Raw genomic sequence first — 17,867 nt, forward strand, 5'->3', positions numbered from 1 at the left:
ATGTCAACATCCCAGGAACTGCACTGTAGTGCCCCATTCAAGTGTTCTGTTGTGATGGCTGGGCTGTGATGGACAGGGAAGGCAGAACCAATCAGCGGCTGGCAGCCCTGGGAGCATAGCCTTGCACTCATCACAGCCAAGGGACAGAAAGGGACATGGGCAAGGATGGTAGTTCCATGTCTGCAGCACACCCCCACCCTCTTAAAGGGACTAGGTCCTGCCATCAGATACCGGGTAGCTGACATAACTGGCAAGAGCCCCAGCAACCACCTTTCTGTGGAGATCCCAAGCAAGCCCTTGGCCCACACAGTGCAAAGGGTGCTGTCAGCCGTTCCATGCATAGGTGACCCACAGAGAAAGCATTCTGCCACTTGTGCCAAGTCTCCAGCTCCTCCAGCTGCTCCAACCAACCAGTACCCACATGGTAGAAGCAGTGGATTAGATGTGTTGAGTGGAACAGCCCTCTCCTTCTGTGGAAAAAGGAAACCAGGCCAACAAAGAACACAGTGGTTGGACACAATCAAAATGGACGCCAGCCAGAACATTACAGAGCTAAAAGAAGTGGTGTAAGATCAGAAATCATGGTGATAGTTGTGCCACAGGATCGCCAAGAGTCTGACTCAACTGAATGGCTAACGTCATCATCATCTTTTTTTTCAAAAGAGTCTTCTTACGAGGGATCTCTCATGTTTTCATCCCTTTTTTATAGTACTTCAGTGTCTTCCCCCCATCTTTTCTTTATTCTGGCCTCTTCAATTAATGAGGAAGGGCAAATCTAAAATGCTGTGCAGTACAGATGTGGCTGAAATGCAATTTCATGTAAACACACCCACACACACAGTGAGGTGATCACCTAAAATAGCAGGCCTTGGTTTTCACTGAAGGGCAATAAATTTATTACAATACTATTGCCAGAAGAAAGGATTGGAATTCCATTAGGATTGTCTGTCTCCACCTGCATCCCCCCAATATGTGATACAAACTCCACAGATTTGCATGGCAGCCGCTGGCTATCTGGGATCCTGCCGCAGTCCAGAATTGAAGCGAGTCTCTCGGTGATACAAAATAAATGTGTTCCTGGCACTCATTGGCCGCAGCAGCCCTTGAGCGTCAGCACCAGCTCCTGCTTTGGAGATGACTGTCGTTTTAAACCAGAGTGACGCATGTTCTCCTTTGGGTCAGAGGCAGAACAAGAGGTAGCCAGCTTGCTTTCAATCCTGTTGTTTGGCAGTGTTCTCTCCCGTCTGGCGAAAGTATTCCAGTTTTTAAACACTTGTCAATTTGCCCCTTTGTTTCTTTGTGGAAGTACACTGACTCGGAATGTTAATCTATTTCTGGGAAACCTCCAAAGCCCCAGGGTTTGTGTTGTGTTCAGAGGAATAATCTGGCTTTCAGAAATGAAGTATTCACCCATCGACAGAGCTTTCTTCCACAAGAAGCCCCACAAGGGAATTCATTATTTAATATATTGTTTCGTTTTAACTTCTCCTGCTTTGCTGCTTCTGAAGCAAGACCAAGAAATACAGGGGCTGCCACAGTTTACATGGTCTTCTCACTCAAATCCTGTTTCTTTGCCAGATTATAAAATAAATAGTCTTTTACCAGGAGTCTCAAAATGCATGCAAAATCCTCCATTACAGTTCTCCAGTGGCCACAGTCACTGTGCAATTTCGGAAGAGCCATTTTAATTCCCAGCAGCAGAGCCTATTTGTGGTTTCTTATGGTTTCTTATGGTCTGCATGGAAGCCTGAAGAAGATTGTGTGCTTCTTTGAGAAATGGGAAGCCTGTGTACAAAGCTATCCCTGTTAGCTAGGAAAGCTTCCCCACGGGGTTGCCAACTCCAGCTTGGGAAATTACTGGAGATTTGGGGCTGGGACCTGGACAGGATCTCAGCAAGGATGAAAGTCCATATAGTTGGCCCTCTGAAGCTGCCATTTTCTCCAGAGGAACTGATCTCCATAGGCACACAAAGATTACTCACAAAATCAGATCTGTGTAGCAGAGGTGAGAATATTTATTTATTTACTTACTTACTTACTTACTTACTTATTTACATATCGCCCTCCCCGAAGGCTCAGGGCGGTTTACATAAAACAGAACAGAAACCATACAGATAACTTAGATTAACAATAATGAATGAAGTGAAACAACAAGCAACATGGAACAGTAGAAAAAATGTGGAAAACATTAAATTAACTGGACACAAGGAGAGGATTAAAGACTACACTTTCCCCCCCCCCCATTTCACAATGTTTGATTAACTTGCATGTGTGCATTGGTGACATAAGCGATGGGTGTTGGCAGCGTTCGCGAAATAATCTAATCCATGCTTTGGAATTTGCTTTCAATGAATTTACTACTACAGTATTTGACAAGAAGACAGTAACTGACTACAGACCACTAATGCAACAGAGAGGACTTCACAGCAGCAGGAAGAAAGGAAAACGAGAATCGAAAACATTCAATAAACCCTACTAGAGAATAAACCACAGTTCCTCCTAGGGTACAAGTGGAATAAAACGTTCTTCCAGCCATATTTACAGTAACTACTAGACCTGGGGTGGCCCAACTGCGACTTTCCAAATATCCATGGTCTACAATTACTATGAGCCCCTGCCAGCAAGGTAATTGTAGTCCATGGACATCTGGAGAGCCACAGTTTGGCCACCCCTGTACTAGACTCTTAGAGGACTGTCACTTCTCCAACAATTGGAAACTGCACATGCTCTAATTCTGACATTAAGTGTAGGAATTCTCTTAGCTAAACCAAATTTTAATTGGAATGGTATACAATGCAGAGCAAATTTCTGAACAATAAAGACACAAATTTAGGACAATACAAGCAATAGGAAAGATGCAATTGGTCATTTATATTAGAAATATAACATCAGACATTTACCTATTATGGTAGCTGCTGAAGTCCCAGTGCCTATTTTTGAAATGTGACTTGTAAATATCAGCATTTTTTTCTCCAGCTTCTGAATGGTTCAATAAGCAAGCCCAACAGACAATGCAACATTTCCAAGCCATTCATTATGCCTTTATTCTCCTCCCAAAAGTAGATATTTTGAAATAGGGTCACAATTGATCCAGAAGCCGGCTAATAAATTTACTAACTTAGTTTTCCCAGTCTGGCTTTGAGAAATGTCATGAAAACTTTTGAAAACAAAATCTCCATATAAATATATGACTAAATCAATGGTCGGAAGGAGGATTTTGCTTATGTCGCTTGGTTTTATTATAGACTCTTAAGGTCCTGCAAAAACATGTTCTGGGCCACAATCTATACTTTGTGCTAGGACTTCTCGGCATTGTTCCAACTTCCCAAAGTTGCACTCTGCCCATTGAGGACGTTTCCATCTCCAAATACCTGAGGAATGCCAATTGCGTCTCCTCCTTGCCACCAATTTTAGATCCAGTTTACAGTCAATAGTGTGGAGCTGTGGGGGGTTGTACCTAGCTCGAATACCAGATCAGCCCCTGAAATCTGGATTCCACAGGATTACCACCAGCAGCGCTAGTCTATTTATTCCTACTACCTACTTTTGGTGAGACCGAGCAGCTGTTTGATGTCAATAGATATTGAAATGGAGGTTGTAGCTCCCACAACAGAGACCTGACCTTTTTTGTTGTTAAAGCACCAGGTCTATTAATGGGATAAGCGGCAAAAGATAACAAAGCTCTTCAGTGAAGCTCTTAAGAGTTTCTTAAAAGCTTAGACTTTGGTGATGTGGGAGTCAGTACTTCACACAGTGTGTTTCTTTTATTGTCTCGAAATGGATATTTATCATTTGAAAATGAATTTGATTGTTTTACATTGGGAATGTGAACTTCAAGAAACATTGTAAGAGACACTGAACTCTGATCTGAGGCTGGGATCCTGTGCCCTTTCTTGGGATTTGCTGGCCCCAGGCTGTGAATGTGCAAGGCAGGGCATGACTGTTCCAAGACAGGCAAGATGCAATAATACGATCATCTTACTTCCTCATGATAAATTTGAAATAGAGAATCCCACCATATGCGTGTCTCAAAAAAGCAATTTCCTTGTACCTTTCACAGTATTAATTACAGTATTAATTGTATTGTTTCATTTCATATTGTTCAATCAGGGCCAAGGCACTGATGACATTAATGTGTAGTGAAAACGGGAGGGAAATATGAACCCTGTTTTGGCTTGACCACATCATACAACAAACTTGGTATCAGCCTTCGCCTTGATCTTTTCTTCTTCATTCTTCAAGCTTTTTAGATTGACCTGTTATTGTTTGCATTTCCACATTGGGCAGCCCCAAATTAGACCTCATTAGACCCCACTTGAAAAGATGAAACGCAGTTTTCTGGGGATTCCTTTGCTATGGGGCAAGTAAGGGGGCAATTCGGGAAGAAGCAAATTTTAGTGCGGAAACAGACAAAAAAGTCAACCCTTGAAAATGTAAATTCAATTACTAGTGTGAAATGTGTATGTGTGTAGGCAAGAATAAAAAATAACAAACCCATTTTTTATCTTTGCAAACTAATACTGGTTCTTTATTATACAGAGCTGCATTTTAGGCAGAATAGGGAAGAGACAGAATTCTAATCTAGTCTAACTAGGATGGATGGAGATGCTGGAATCCATGTTCTGCTCTCACGATAAATGTTCCCCAGAAGAATGGAGAACAAGCACAGTGTGGAGAGGAGGAAGGAAAGAAGATTCCCTGAGGGCAGCAATCTACACATCAAAGGGATAGCTGCAGAGCAGAGAGTGAAAGGATCTCCTGTTTCTGCACCTCTCTCTGCCTCTGGCTGCACTGTACTTATACATTTGTAAATAAAGAACAGTTGCTCTTCAGACCTTGCTTTTTACTTCCTGAAGGAGTCTTAAAGCAACTTACTATTGCCTTCCTTTCCTCTCCCCACAAAAGGCAACCTGTGAGGTAGGTGAGGCTGAAAGAGCTCTGAGAGAAACTGTTCTGCGAGAACAGCTCTAACAGAACTGTGACTAGCCCAAGGTCACCCACCTGCATGTGGAGTAATGGGGAATCAAACCTGCCTCTCCAAATTAGAGGCAGCTCCACTTAAACGTTACTCCAGACATACAGTGTTTTTTATTGCTACCCCTGATCTAGGGGAACTCCCAGACAAACATTTACAATCAAATCTGGATCTGCTAGTCAGGAATGTACAAGGCCACCTCTGCAGCAGGGCTATGGAGTTGAGAAACTCTATATCCAGTCATCAGTTTCTTGTGTCAGCTGTCCAGTGACTGCATTTATTTTTCATTTTTTAAAAAAATAAAAGAACCTACTGTTTTTACATGCAAGCCTTTGGATTCTATCCTACTGACATTTTATAGCATTACTACAAATTATTCCATTTAAATGCATAGTCAAGCCTGAATCGCTGTTCCTATATTAGTCTGAGATGAAGAAGAACAAACTGAGCCTGAAAAGAAATTCCTCACATTAAGATGATATTCTTTTTTTATGGGGGTATATTGTAAGTTCAAATTTCATAACATGAAAGTAACCGTTATATGGCATTTTATAAAGTAATTGATGCAAGCATCTGTGTATTATACAATTGAAGCTTCTTCATAATCAATAAAGCCAAGGGTAAACCTGAATTTGTTTCAGCTTGGCGTCCAGCTATTATTCAGGGTATAAAGACTGGGATTGTAGGTAAGAGGTGATTTAAGTACCTGAGAAGAGACATGTTATCCCACATAGATTGTAGGTCTTATTTGCATTCTGTGATAGATGTGGCAACCAGTGGTGCTCTGTTGTTGTTTCATTGGGGACTATTTTGTAGTAATTTATCCCTGGGTACCATTCTGGCTTTGTCACTCTGTTTCGTGCCAACATCAGGTAAGGACTGTAATTCCCAAAAATGTTTGTTGTAGATCCTTCAGGTAAAAAGCTCTGTCTGAGGAATTTAAAGAGATGCAGCTGTAGTGTAGACAGTGGATTGTTTAATGTTTTTAGGATGGTAAGTGAAAATTTGTAAATAGATCTGGCAACTAGTAGGTTTCTGGTATATGGTGAAAGGTGGTTCCCCAGCTGTAACTTCTCTTATTTGCCACTTATACTTCCTTTTGTTGATTTCTGTTGCAGTTTAGTAATTGATCAGTCAGCCAGGCAGTTCAATATCGCCTAAGCAATTGACAAATTATGGTATTTAAATATAATGTGCTTTTGAGCCTTTATACTTTATGACCTTGGGTTTAACAATCCCTTAATTAATAAAGTGGCTATTAATGTTAAGAGGCAATTAATTTTCAGCAAATTATTTTTTAATTATAATCTTGAATATAGTGTTAAACTTACAAAATGAAACTGTAAGAAGCTGCTCAGATTGTTTTCCCAGCTTGGTGAAGTGGCAGCTTCTAATCAAGAGAGCTGGGTTTGATTTCCCTCTTCTCCATATGCAGTCAGCTGGGTGACCTGTTAGAATGGTTTTCATCTGTAAACCCTGGTGGCTGTTTCATATATAATTCTATTTTACTAAGATATTTAAATATTTCTGGAAACTGTGATGCTTAGGAGGGACAAAAGTTTGATCCATAAATCTGTAAACCACTCGGGGAGCGGTTTAAATAATTTGCTAAGGAGGGTGGGCTGAGTCCAGGATAATCGGAAAGTGTGCAGTGCCTTCCGATTGGCCCCTTACCCAGACTGATAAGAATTCCAGCCAGTCGGGTAAGGGGCCAATCGGAAGGCACGAAGTCGACCGACTGCCTGGAGTTCGGCAGGGAGCAGCCGCAGGTGAGTTCTCTGAAGCCGGGGACTCGGTGTGCCCAGGGGGCAGCCTGGGGAGGCTTCCCTACAGGCCTGCTCCAAGACCCGCAGGGAAGCCGCAGACTAGCCGGACAGGGGGATGGCCTCTCTGACGCCGCTTCAGCTGCTAATGCCTCTCCCTACCACTGAGAGAGCCCTTCGCGCCTCTATCCCTTTTCCTGCCTGCTTGCCCCCCCAATGGCTCTTCACACGAGGCCCGCCCTGCAAGAGTCCTTCCCCACCCACCCCACACCACCCGAGGGCGGCGCCCACGGCCCTCTCCTCGCATTCTGACCCTTAGGTAGTTCTGTGAGTCCATGTTTTGTTCTTATAGAGAACATTCATTTCTTCTTGTGCTGCTTTCCTCCATTTGCTGGCTTCTGGTTCAGGCATGTGCTATAATTCAGCCCATGATATTGGTTCACATGGTAGCAATGACCTTGTGAGGTAGGTTAGTTTCTCAGGTGAGACTCCCATATTGGCCTGCAATGAGCGTCTGAGGTACAGGGGCTTGTCTGCCACCACAGAAGTCTCTGGTTCCTCTGGCTCATTTATTGGTTCAGAAACTTCCACTTTCACCTCTATTCTGCTGAACATCTGGCTGGGTCTAAGTAGTGACTGCATTCATTGGCTCTGGGTGATGCACCAGCAGCTGGTTGTTATCATAGTGATGTTCTTATGGCATCTGTTTTTCCCTTGATCACTCATCAAACTATACCACTCTGCTTATAGTAATCTGGGTCATATTTGAGCCTAGAATTCTTTTGATCTTGAAGATGTTTTCTTCAGCTCTGGGTTCTAGGTCGAACCCCTTGTCCTTTGGTATATGAACATAGGTATTGTGGAGTACAGTAAGTCTGTGTTAGATCTACGTTCCTTTAGGAATGCCTCCACCAATCTATATGTGCACTCCCCATCAGACTGGATGGTTTGGGGTTTCCTGTCTAACTTGTTAGAAACCATGGCAACGAGTCTCAGCTTCTGTTCAGTTTGCCATTTGCCCTTCAGCAAATAGCACATATCATTGGCACACTCACTTATGTTGCTGCCAGTTACCAAGATCTTTGTTTGTAGTTTCAAGATGGCTTCCAGTTTACAATTAGCAAATCTCCTGTGCCAAAGCTCTAGGGTTCAGGTCAGTGGTTGCATTGGCTGCACAGGGCTTTGATTCCTCGCAGTCAAGTTCAACAACTCCATTTCTGAGAGCACCTGTAGAATATAGATTACTGTTAACACTGCCCAGCCTCACTCTGCCAGTGGCATATCTACAGTATAGCAGGTATGGCATATGCCTGCGCCCCACTTAATGAGGGCTTCTATTAAAGTCAGACGAGCCATCCTTGGATAATAATGAGGAGAACTTGAGAGATGTACCAGGGTGCAGAGAGTGTGACCCATCCCCAGTGCAATCTTAGCAAGTCAGCTGGAGTGTGCTTCCAGTGGTCCCCAACCTTTTTATCACCGGGGACCACTCAACGCTTGACAATTTTACTGAGGCCCGGTGGGGGGGTAGTTTACTCCTCTACTCTCAACCACTGCCCTAGTGCTCTCTGATCGCTATGGTAATGTTTAAACATCCCTTCAACATAAGATACAGACACGCCACAACAATGAACATAAGGAACATTTTATTTTCATGGAAATTTTAACTCATGACAATGACAAATCAGTGGGAACCCTGAGCTTGTTTCTCTGCAACGAGATAGTCCCATCTGGGAGTGATGGGAGACAATGACACCCAAAGTGTGTTGTAAAGGGCCAGGGGGATGAAGTAAAGGGCCGGGGGGGGGGGAAGAAGGCATCCTTCGCGGCCCACCTCCAATTAGTCGGCGGACCACATGTGGTCCGCAGCCCACAGGTTGGGGATCGCTACTTCAAGCCAGCCTCATGCTGAGTCCAGCCCAAGATCGCCCTCTTATTTTAAAACTGCAATTCTGGCTGCAGGATAGCAAAAAGCCCTCTAGGACCAGCTACTCTTCTTGATGTAGGATCAGCTAGATAGACTTCCGTGTCTCTGAAAATTGTTTAACAAAACAAAGCAGATCATACAAGAGAACCAACACCAGGCTGAGAGCTGTTCAGTAATTGCCAGCCTGCAGGTTATTTTTCTCCAACCTTCTAACCTTTCTCCTTGAATACTGCAGCTCAGCCAATCTTGTAAAGCAGTGGTTAGGATGCTCTAGCAAGATAAATAAACTTTCCCTCTCTTACTTTCACTCCCTTTTTTCATACCTTCTCATTCATTTCTATCTCCTTTCACCTAACTTGTCCCCATTCCCCCCCCCCACACACACACACACACTTTATTTTCACTTCTTGATCTCAAGACCTTCTCATTCCTATTCTGCTTGGAGAAGAATGTACAGACACCCCTCCCCCTTGCTTTGCCTGTGAGCCAGCTTGGTGGTGTGTTTAAGAGCAGCGCCTTCTAATCTGGTTAGCCCCATTTGATTTCCCACTCCCCACATGAATCCAGCTGGGTGACCCTGGGCTCATCACAGCACTGATAGAGCTGTTCTGACAGAACAGTATTTCGGAGCTCTCTCAGCCCCACCTACCTCACAGGTTGTCTGTTGTTGGGAGAAAAAAGGGAAGGCAATTATAAGCCACTGTGAGACTCTTGGGAGAGAAAAGCGGCATATAAAAAACAACTCTTCTTCTTCATGTGCTTGACATTAGCTGGCATTGCCACAATGGCACTGGGTTTGCTGGGCACTGTACTTATCCCCAGCCTAGCCTGATCTTGTCAGATCTCAGGGATCGCCATAAATCAGCTGTGACTTGACAGCATATATATATGAGGGGAGGGGGGTTAAAAAGTTATCTGCTCCAGGTGCCACCCTGCCCTCTGCACATAATTTCTAAATGAAATGGTGCTGAAATCTACCGTAGGCAAAGCCTATGGTAAAAGTACGGTAAAAATATAAGCCCTTAGGTTTTGATTTTTAAAGCAATAATGTGTCACTGGTGAAACATTCAATGACTTAAAAACCTGCACTAATTATCTTCCCACACTTTCAGGCAAACATTTCACTACTCATTCTTTTATAGATTTTGCAATAAAACTTTAATTTTGCTTTCCCCTTACCTTAAGAACCTAGTAAACAAAATGTTGTAAACTAAGCTAAATACAACCAGTTGAATGCTTGTAGTAAAAGACTGTTTTGTTTTATTGGTCAAACATAGGAGGAGAACTTTTGCTGGAAAATATTTAATATATGAAAAGTGTATAATAAAAGCAGCACAGCCAGCTAGCATATAATATTTTTTAAGTTTAATATTCTGTTCTTCCTGTATGGTTAATACTGATAATAAATGTATTTATATTGATTTCAACAATACACATTTCAACAACACTTTTTTCTCCAAAAAGAAAAAAGTGAATATTTTCTTTTTTGTGAATATATATTTTGTGAATATAACGTTTTTATTCACCAAATATCAAACTCTGATCCGGATCAGTCCCATATTTACTTTCCTCTCTTGTTCCACATACAATCAGAGCTTATAGACCTTTGCCAGTTATTCTGAATGAATGCATCTTTCCTATCTTGGGAACTGGAGCCTAATCTACATGTGCAGCAGAATGTGGTGGTAAAGATCTGAGGTAATAATTGGATTGTACCATTGTAGACTGCAGTTGGGGAAATACATTTCAGAATAATACTTTACATGGAAAACACCTACAAGTAAAGATTAGAAGAGTGTCAAGATCAGAATCTTTTCCTTAAAGTTATAGGTGGTTGTGGTTTTTCACTTGTACAGAGTTTTATGTGGGTAAACACTTCAGGATCTCTGGGGAACAAATCATAGAGATTAGAGGCATTCCTAGGGTGAAGAGCTAGGGTTCCCATTTTCTTGTTTATGGTGGAAAATCTCCAGATAGTTGCTGCTCTTGCTTGCCAATGTCTACCTGATCAGAGAGCAGAAACTGAAGCACATCTGGGGAGAAGGGATCATCCCAGGAAGAAAAACTTAAAAGAAAAATGAACTGTTGGGTTACTAGCTTTGTGTTGGGAAGGACTGGAGATTTTTGGGGTGGAGCCTGGGGAAGAAGTACCATTTTATTTTTGGAATAGACAATGCCTGGTGTACAAAGATGAGAAGAGAAGAAGACCCTGAAGGGGGGCAGCAAGAGGGCTGTTAGATAGGTCAGAGAGTTCAAGACCTTTCTACCCTTTTAAACATTGCTTCTTGTCTGTCCTTAGATTGCTACTCTTAGGGCAATATCCTCCTTCACAGAAGCTTCTCTCTCTCTCTTCTACTTAGAGCAGACGGCTATCCTATCCCTCCTCTGCACTATCACAGATGTCGTTCCATAAATAAATCCTTTAACTCCTTTATCCTAAAATATAGCGTGTGCATATCTTTGACTTATTTACTCTGCTATCATTTATGACAGGGTTGAGCTATGATCTCCACCAGAGTGAGTGATCTGGTGTTAGTGTGGTGAACAGGGTTAGAGTAGAGGCCCTTGTTAAAAATAGATGGGGAACCATTGCAAAACCAAAGTGAGCATGGTAGATGCCAAACTGCACACAATCGGTATGCTGCACTTCTCACAATGATGTCTGTAGATACATTCTAAAATGATTAGCAAGTAGGCTTTAATAGGCCTGAGTCAGCTTTTTAAAAGACTTGAGACAATATTTTTTTAAAAATCACAAAATTTGAGAGACCTAATGAAATCAAGCTGCTTGTTACCTGTTTTTAGCCCTTTAGGATCTTTGCCATCCCACGTTTCATCACCAAACGTTTACTTTAGTGCAATTCTCAGGATTTTAACAGCAGCCTATTGGCTACACTTATTATTTTATTTTCTTCATTAATGTTTTTTATAGCCTGCCCTTTACACATACTCAAGGCGGGTTACGCAGAGTCAGTACAGTCAGCAGAACAAGACATTCAGTAACCAATGCACTAGGATTGTAGAAGTCCGGAACAACCCAGAAATGTAAAAGATAGAACTGAAGCATAGCAGAAGTATTAACATGACACATTAAGTGATGCAAAAATTACATAGTAGCATCCTACTTACAGTAAGTTATATACTGCAGTATAGACAACAGTCCCCAATCATTTATTCAAGTTTGTAAACCATTTTGTACAGTGCAACCCTATAACCTATGCAGAAAGGCCATCTTGAATAATTTGGGGCCATTCTGCAACAGGATCTATGTTGCAAATTGGTTGCAGAACGAAAAAAACACCATTTTAAATAGTGGAATTCGTCATTATGCATACCTGCCTTTGTAGTGGAATCCAGTTGCGTTTCTATCGTTTCCCACAGGTTTCCGGTCTCGGCAAAAATCGCTAGCCAGGAAGCGATATTGCCGAGCTTTGTCCCGCCCCTGGCCATTAATCAAATGAGCAGCCAATAGGCGGCCGTTATCATGCTCCCGAAAAGCCCCTTTCCCTTTAAGGCAGGTTTAAAAAAAAAACATGTTGCAACGAATCTGCGTTGATTCGTTGCAACGGAGAGACCAATCTAGCTAGCAGGTGGTGTTTAGCTGCCGTTTCATCATTGCCACACTCCCCCCGAGTGAAAAAAAATACCCCCCCCGCACGAGCTCGATTTTCAGCCGAAAATAAAGGAAAAAATAAAGGGAAAATAAACCAGCAAACGGGGCTGTGTGGTGCTTGGTGCTTGGTGACTTAAAACAGCTCTGGGGAGGGACTGCAGCCGGGGAAGCCTCAATGGGTAAACGAAGGCTTGCCGGTGCGTTGATCTCCGCTTGCTCTGAGAAAAAAATGGCGATAGCTTCGCCGGAAGATCAGAGGAGAGAGCCAGGGGGAGGGACTTTGCAGAAACCACAACAATGGTAATGCACAGAACTTTCCCGCTAGTGTCGCAGATTGGTTGCAAGAGTGTCGCGCTTTCCGGAGGGTGAATCCACTTTTTGGGGTTTCCCTGAAATGCTACAACGAAGCACTTTTTGCGGATCGGTTTCAGGAGTGTGGCAGATTGTCAACGACGTTGTGCATAACTGCAAATTAGTAGAGATTTCAATTTGCCACACTCCTGCTACAAAGAATCAGTGCGGAATGGCTCTTGGTTTTGCATAGTTAGCAGAAAACTAAGAGAGTGGGAAATTTCCTGACCTCCTCAGTTAGGCTGTTTCGTTTGGTGGGAGCTACAATGGAGAACACATGTGTATGTCAATTTTGCCCATTTGCAGACTGGCACCTGCAGAAGGTTCTGCTCAGATGAGCAAAGCTGTCATGATGGAGCCTAAGGCTATGGATAACAGGCTACGGATGGAGCCTAAGCCTACTGATAACAGGAACCAAAGCCATGAAGGGCTTTGTATGAGATAGCCAGTAAATGGAGTCCAGGAACAAATGGTGTCTGCAGAGCAGAGCAGAGCAGAAGTAATATGCGTGCTCTGTCTAGATCCCAGTAATAGCAGAGTCTTGGCATTCTATACCAGGTGGCGTTTCTAAGTTGAAAGCCTGGGATGACATAGGTAGCCCAGAACCCATCTGCCACTCCTTTATGATTGGATATGCCTTCATAAATACACATCCACATAAAGCTGCCTTATCCTGGGTCTGTCACGGTAAGTATTGTCTTCTGGGAGTGGCAATGGCTCTTCATCTCTTCAAGAAGCAAACAGTCATATCACCCATTGCCTCTTTTAAATGACAGTGTCATGGATCTGCAATATCTGCATGCAAAACAGATGCTGTACCAGTGAGCCACAGCCCCTTTCCATAAATAGTTATATATGCTGGGTTCATGCTCCAAGACAATGTATTATGTACAGCACTTTGGGATGCAAGCATTTAATGGGGGCACTCATCTCCAAGTGAGTCAGCATTTGGAGCATAATAACTTTTTACCCCTTCCCATCTATCCTGCATCTTATTCTCTCCTTTCCTCACAAGGTCATATATCTATCGGAACTGTAGCATCTTTGGCCAAGGTTTCAATATATTTCATGCCATGGATGGAAGCCAGTTCTTGCTTCCTCTCTGCAAACCTGATCCTGGGACTCCAAGTCACATTTATGTCCAGCCAAGATAAAGAGCAGCTGAAAGCAGTCTGTGTGCATTTCAGCTTTCTCCAGCCAGCTGCACCCTATGGTCCAAAGAAGACTGGTTGGTGATCTCAAACATCAATACATCTCTTACCAAATGTCAGTAACAGGAACGAATAATGGATCAGAATCTCTCCTGCCCCTCTGTGTTGCACAGCAGCAGCTTGATCCTCTTGCTGGACGCAGTCTCCACCAGGCGGCAGACAAAATCCACCTTGATAGGGAGGGGTTGGAATTCATGGGCTTCAGCTAAGTGGTGCAGTAGGCAGGACTTGCCAACCATCAAGCCTGCATGATCAGGCAGAACGTTTTGAGCCAGAAGGCCATGGTCATGATACTTACCCTGCCAACAAGGTCACAATTTCCTTAAATGCATTTGTGAAGCTGCATCTGGAATGGCATTTTAAGAGACCACACTCTCTTTAAATACCACTTAACTGCATCTATCCTGTCTTCCAGTTTGGTGTAGTGGAGCCAGTTTGGTGTAGTGGTTAGGAGTGCGGACTTCTAATCTGGCATGCTGGGTTCGATTCTGCACTCCCCCACATGCAACCAGCTGGGTGACCTTGGGCTCGCCACGGCGCTGATAAAACTGCTCTGACCGAGCAGTGATATCAGGGCTCTCTCAGCCTCACCCACCCCACAGGGTGTCTGTTGTGGGGAGAGGAATGGGAAGGCGACTGTAAGCCGCTTTGAGCCTCCTTCGGGTAGGGAAAAGCGGCATATAAGAACCAACTCTTCTTCTTCTTCTTCTTCTTCTTCTTCTTCTTCTTCCCAGATAATCCTAAATTGGGGGGGAGGGGTTATCTGTTATTGGCTATGCTTGATAGCTGAAAATATACCCCCTCTCTATCCAGCTGAAAGAATAGCCAATAAATACCAATAAGGTATTTTTTGGCTTGGATAGAGCTGACTGCCCATCCCTAGTTTAAATATGCCAGTGGAAAGAAGATTTATACACAATCTAGCAGAATTCTAATTTTATAGTACCATTTTTTCAGCACTATACTATCTCATTTGAGATATAGTACTGTGCTTTTTTTGTCCTCTACCCCCTATAATTATATGCAGAGTCTTCCCTGGACAGCAGGAGGTAAGGCCCTTTATATATGCTAACTTGAAATAGGCCACTGTTTCACTCATGTGTTACGGTTGCACAATATGGCAGCACAGTCAAGATTATGTACCAGGTAGCTAACAATGCCTTTCCATTCTCCTTTTGTTGGACTCTCCTCTCTTAGTGCTTACAGAAGATCTTCCTTTTCCTTGAACAGGTCATCTCCGAAGAGGCTGAAAACAGCACGGCCATTGAAAAACTGCAGTCAGAGCACAAGGACAGACAACAGCGCATCAAGGACTTGGAAGAAAGGCTAAAGGTCAGTGCCTGGGAGTTTGCTGGTAATTGCACTCCTGATCACGATTAAAAGAAGTTTGTGGAGACAGATGGACCTTTCCATTTAATCTCCCACTATGATTTCTTCCTCCTTTGTCTTGAATTACCCATTCCATAAAGACAGTCATGTTTGCCATTAACTGTGTTTGAATGTAGGGCTCTTGGAGACATCCTCTTGTTCTCTTGTTTGAATCTGCATTTTGCAGCAAATACACTTTGTGTAAGTAGGAAAGGAAGAATTTAAGTGTTAATTTGGTGCATACAATAACCACCGTGTTAAGAGGGATGAAACAAAAGTATATACCTGACTTCAAAGGCTACATGGATATAAATCAAGAAAAGAAAGTCTGGAGAGAGAGAAAGTAGCTTTCTCCAGAGAGTTGAAGAGGCCATGGCAGTGGTTGTCTGTGAGGTATATTTTCTTCCCAGTACCATCTTCAAGCCTCAAGTATCATCTTCTGTCTCCAACCTGATGTTTCACAACTGTCCAAATGGTCCACTCAGAGGTCTTTAACTGGTGGGTCAGGACTAGGGTTGCCAATCTTTATGTATGGCCTTTGGGACCTAACCCAATTAATAATGCCTCCAAAATTGTAAAAGTATGATTTATTAGTATGATTAATCAAACATGAACAATAACCATGTAAATGCATAGATTTGTATACAGGTATAGTACCAAAAAGGTTCAACCGGTGTAGTACAAAAGCACAGGTCCAAAGAGAAGTCCAACAGATATCGTATAATAGTTCAAACTGAAGTCCAGGAGAGGGCTGCAGTTCTCCTAGAATTACAACTGATCTCTGGACACTAAAGATCCATTCCCTAAGAATACATGACATTTTGGAGAATGAATCCTATGGGACTGTACCCCACAAAAGTCCCTCCTCTCCCTTAACTCTGCCTAGGCTCCACCCCCAAATCTCCAGGAATTTTCTACCCCAAAGCTGGCAAACCTGCTGAAATAGAAAGGGTTAATGCTCTGTTAACTGGTCCTTTCATGTCAAGCCACCCTGAGCCTTCAGAGAATGGTGGCATATAAACTGGAAAATTAACAAATAAACAACATCTGGATTTGGCAGAGGTTTTGACGGGTTATTTAAAGCCAGAGGGCATTTTTCTGGAAAAGCCAACTCAACACATCCTGGTCCAGACACAAAACAGGAGTTAACCGAGCCCATCTTCCACAAGAACAGTTAGAGTGACTAGTGGATGTTTTATCAGAATTCCATTGATTTGAGTGTGCAGAGAACTCATTTCCTGCGAGAGGCTGTAGAACCCAGAATGAGACATCAAGAGAAACAAAAAATGATGCTCTCCTACTGTACATAGGAGGGACTGGACCTATTAAGGGAACTTAAAAAAATTGTTGTTGTTTGGTGCGAAGTCCAACCCATTGCGACCCCATGGACAATGATCCTCCAGGCCTTCCTGTCCTATACCATTCCCCGGAGTTCAAAAAAATTACACCTGACTTTTCTTAGCATTCTAAGTGGTTTACAAGCAGGCCCAAACAGACCCCTTAAAGCCATTCAAATAATTCAAATAAATGAAAACATCAACAGCGAAAAGCTCAGAATACAGAGCAGCAATGACAATCCTAAAAGCAGCAGGGAGAAATGGTAAGTTCAGGGGGGTGATATAGCAAAACTGAACTTCATGTCCACCCCTCATCCCCCTGACCAGAAATGACCTTCTGGGGGTGCTTTTATCGGCCCCAGTGTAATAAACGAGGGGTTCATATTTTTAGTCCAGCAAGGTAAGCAGCAGCTCTGTGGAGTCCTTTCAGGTCAAGAAAACTGGGGGCTCAGCCTTGCTCTTTCCTTGATACTGTTGTCCAGATCAAATTTGGGGTCTGTGAGCTTGATTTTAAATGGAACGAAATGTTTGCGGGGAGCTTCTTTGTAGAATTCTCAGCTTGCGCCTGTCCTGACACTTCTAAGTAAATGTGTCTCTTCTAAAGGCTTTGAACAGATTCTCCTTCTAAACGTGAGCGATGGAGCTGCCTCCGCAAGGGCTCTGCCAAGCGAAAGTTTTGTCCCTTTCGTGCCTCCCACGCAAAAGTTCCTCTTTCTCTTGCGGGGAAACAATGCCTGGCTACGTTTCATCTGGCAGGGCCCTCACTCTTGGGATTTCAGCCAACTGCCAGAAATAACATTTCCAAACCCGATGCTGACCAGCACTACTCTTACTGCTTCCTGGGCATTCTTCCAGCCACGCCTATCGATTAAACCCATGCCTAATCCAGAGGAGAAAAGCAGATGAATCCCTTATCAAACAAGATGGTAGAATTAGGATCAGGCAGGGTGTTTTGGCTGCAGTCCTGCATACAGCGAGGGTGCTTAATTGCCTGTTTATTCTAGTGAGACTTAAAAAGCCTTGCTGAGCTCAGGAGAGCAATCTTTGTTATTGCATTAACAGTGCAATCTTAAGCAGTTACATGGGAAGAGGCCATGGCTCAGTGGGAGAGTATCTGCTTGGCGTGCAGAAGGTTCAGTTCTGGCATCTCCATTTACAATACCTGGCACTAGGTGAGGCAAAAGACTTCTACCTGAAACCCAGTTTGGTGTAGCAGTTATGAGCAGCAGCCTGTAATCTGGAGAACTGGGTTGGATTCCCCACTCCTCCTCCATATGCCACCAGCTGAGGGACCTTGGGCCATCACAATTCTCTCTGGGCTC

General features: G+C 43.3%; 1 protein-coding gene across 4 annotated transcripts in view; it reads left to right on the top strand.

The window, feature by feature from the left end:
* LMNTD1 (lamin tail domain containing 1) overlaps positions 1-17,867 on the top strand; it is a 103,037-nt gene that overhangs the window by 45,962 nt on the left and 39,208 nt on the right. For all 4 annotated transcript variants that reach the window (XM_077337934.1, XM_077337932.1, XM_077337933.1 and 1 more), the window contains exon 2: positions 15,071-15,172. Coding sequence is in view for 3 of the 4 variants with exons in the window: in XM_077337932.1 (XP_077194047.1) it covers positions 15,071-15,172 (102 nt within the window). In the remaining variant the exon portion in view is untranslated. The remainder of the gene's footprint in view (positions 1-15,070; positions 15,173-17,867) is intronic.

This window comes from Paroedura picta, chromosome 5 (genome assembly GCF_049243985.1).
Source record: "Paroedura picta isolate Pp20150507F chromosome 5, Ppicta_v3.0, whole genome shotgun sequence".
Taxonomy (NCBI): domain Eukaryota; kingdom Metazoa; phylum Chordata; class Lepidosauria; order Squamata; family Gekkonidae; genus Paroedura; species Paroedura picta.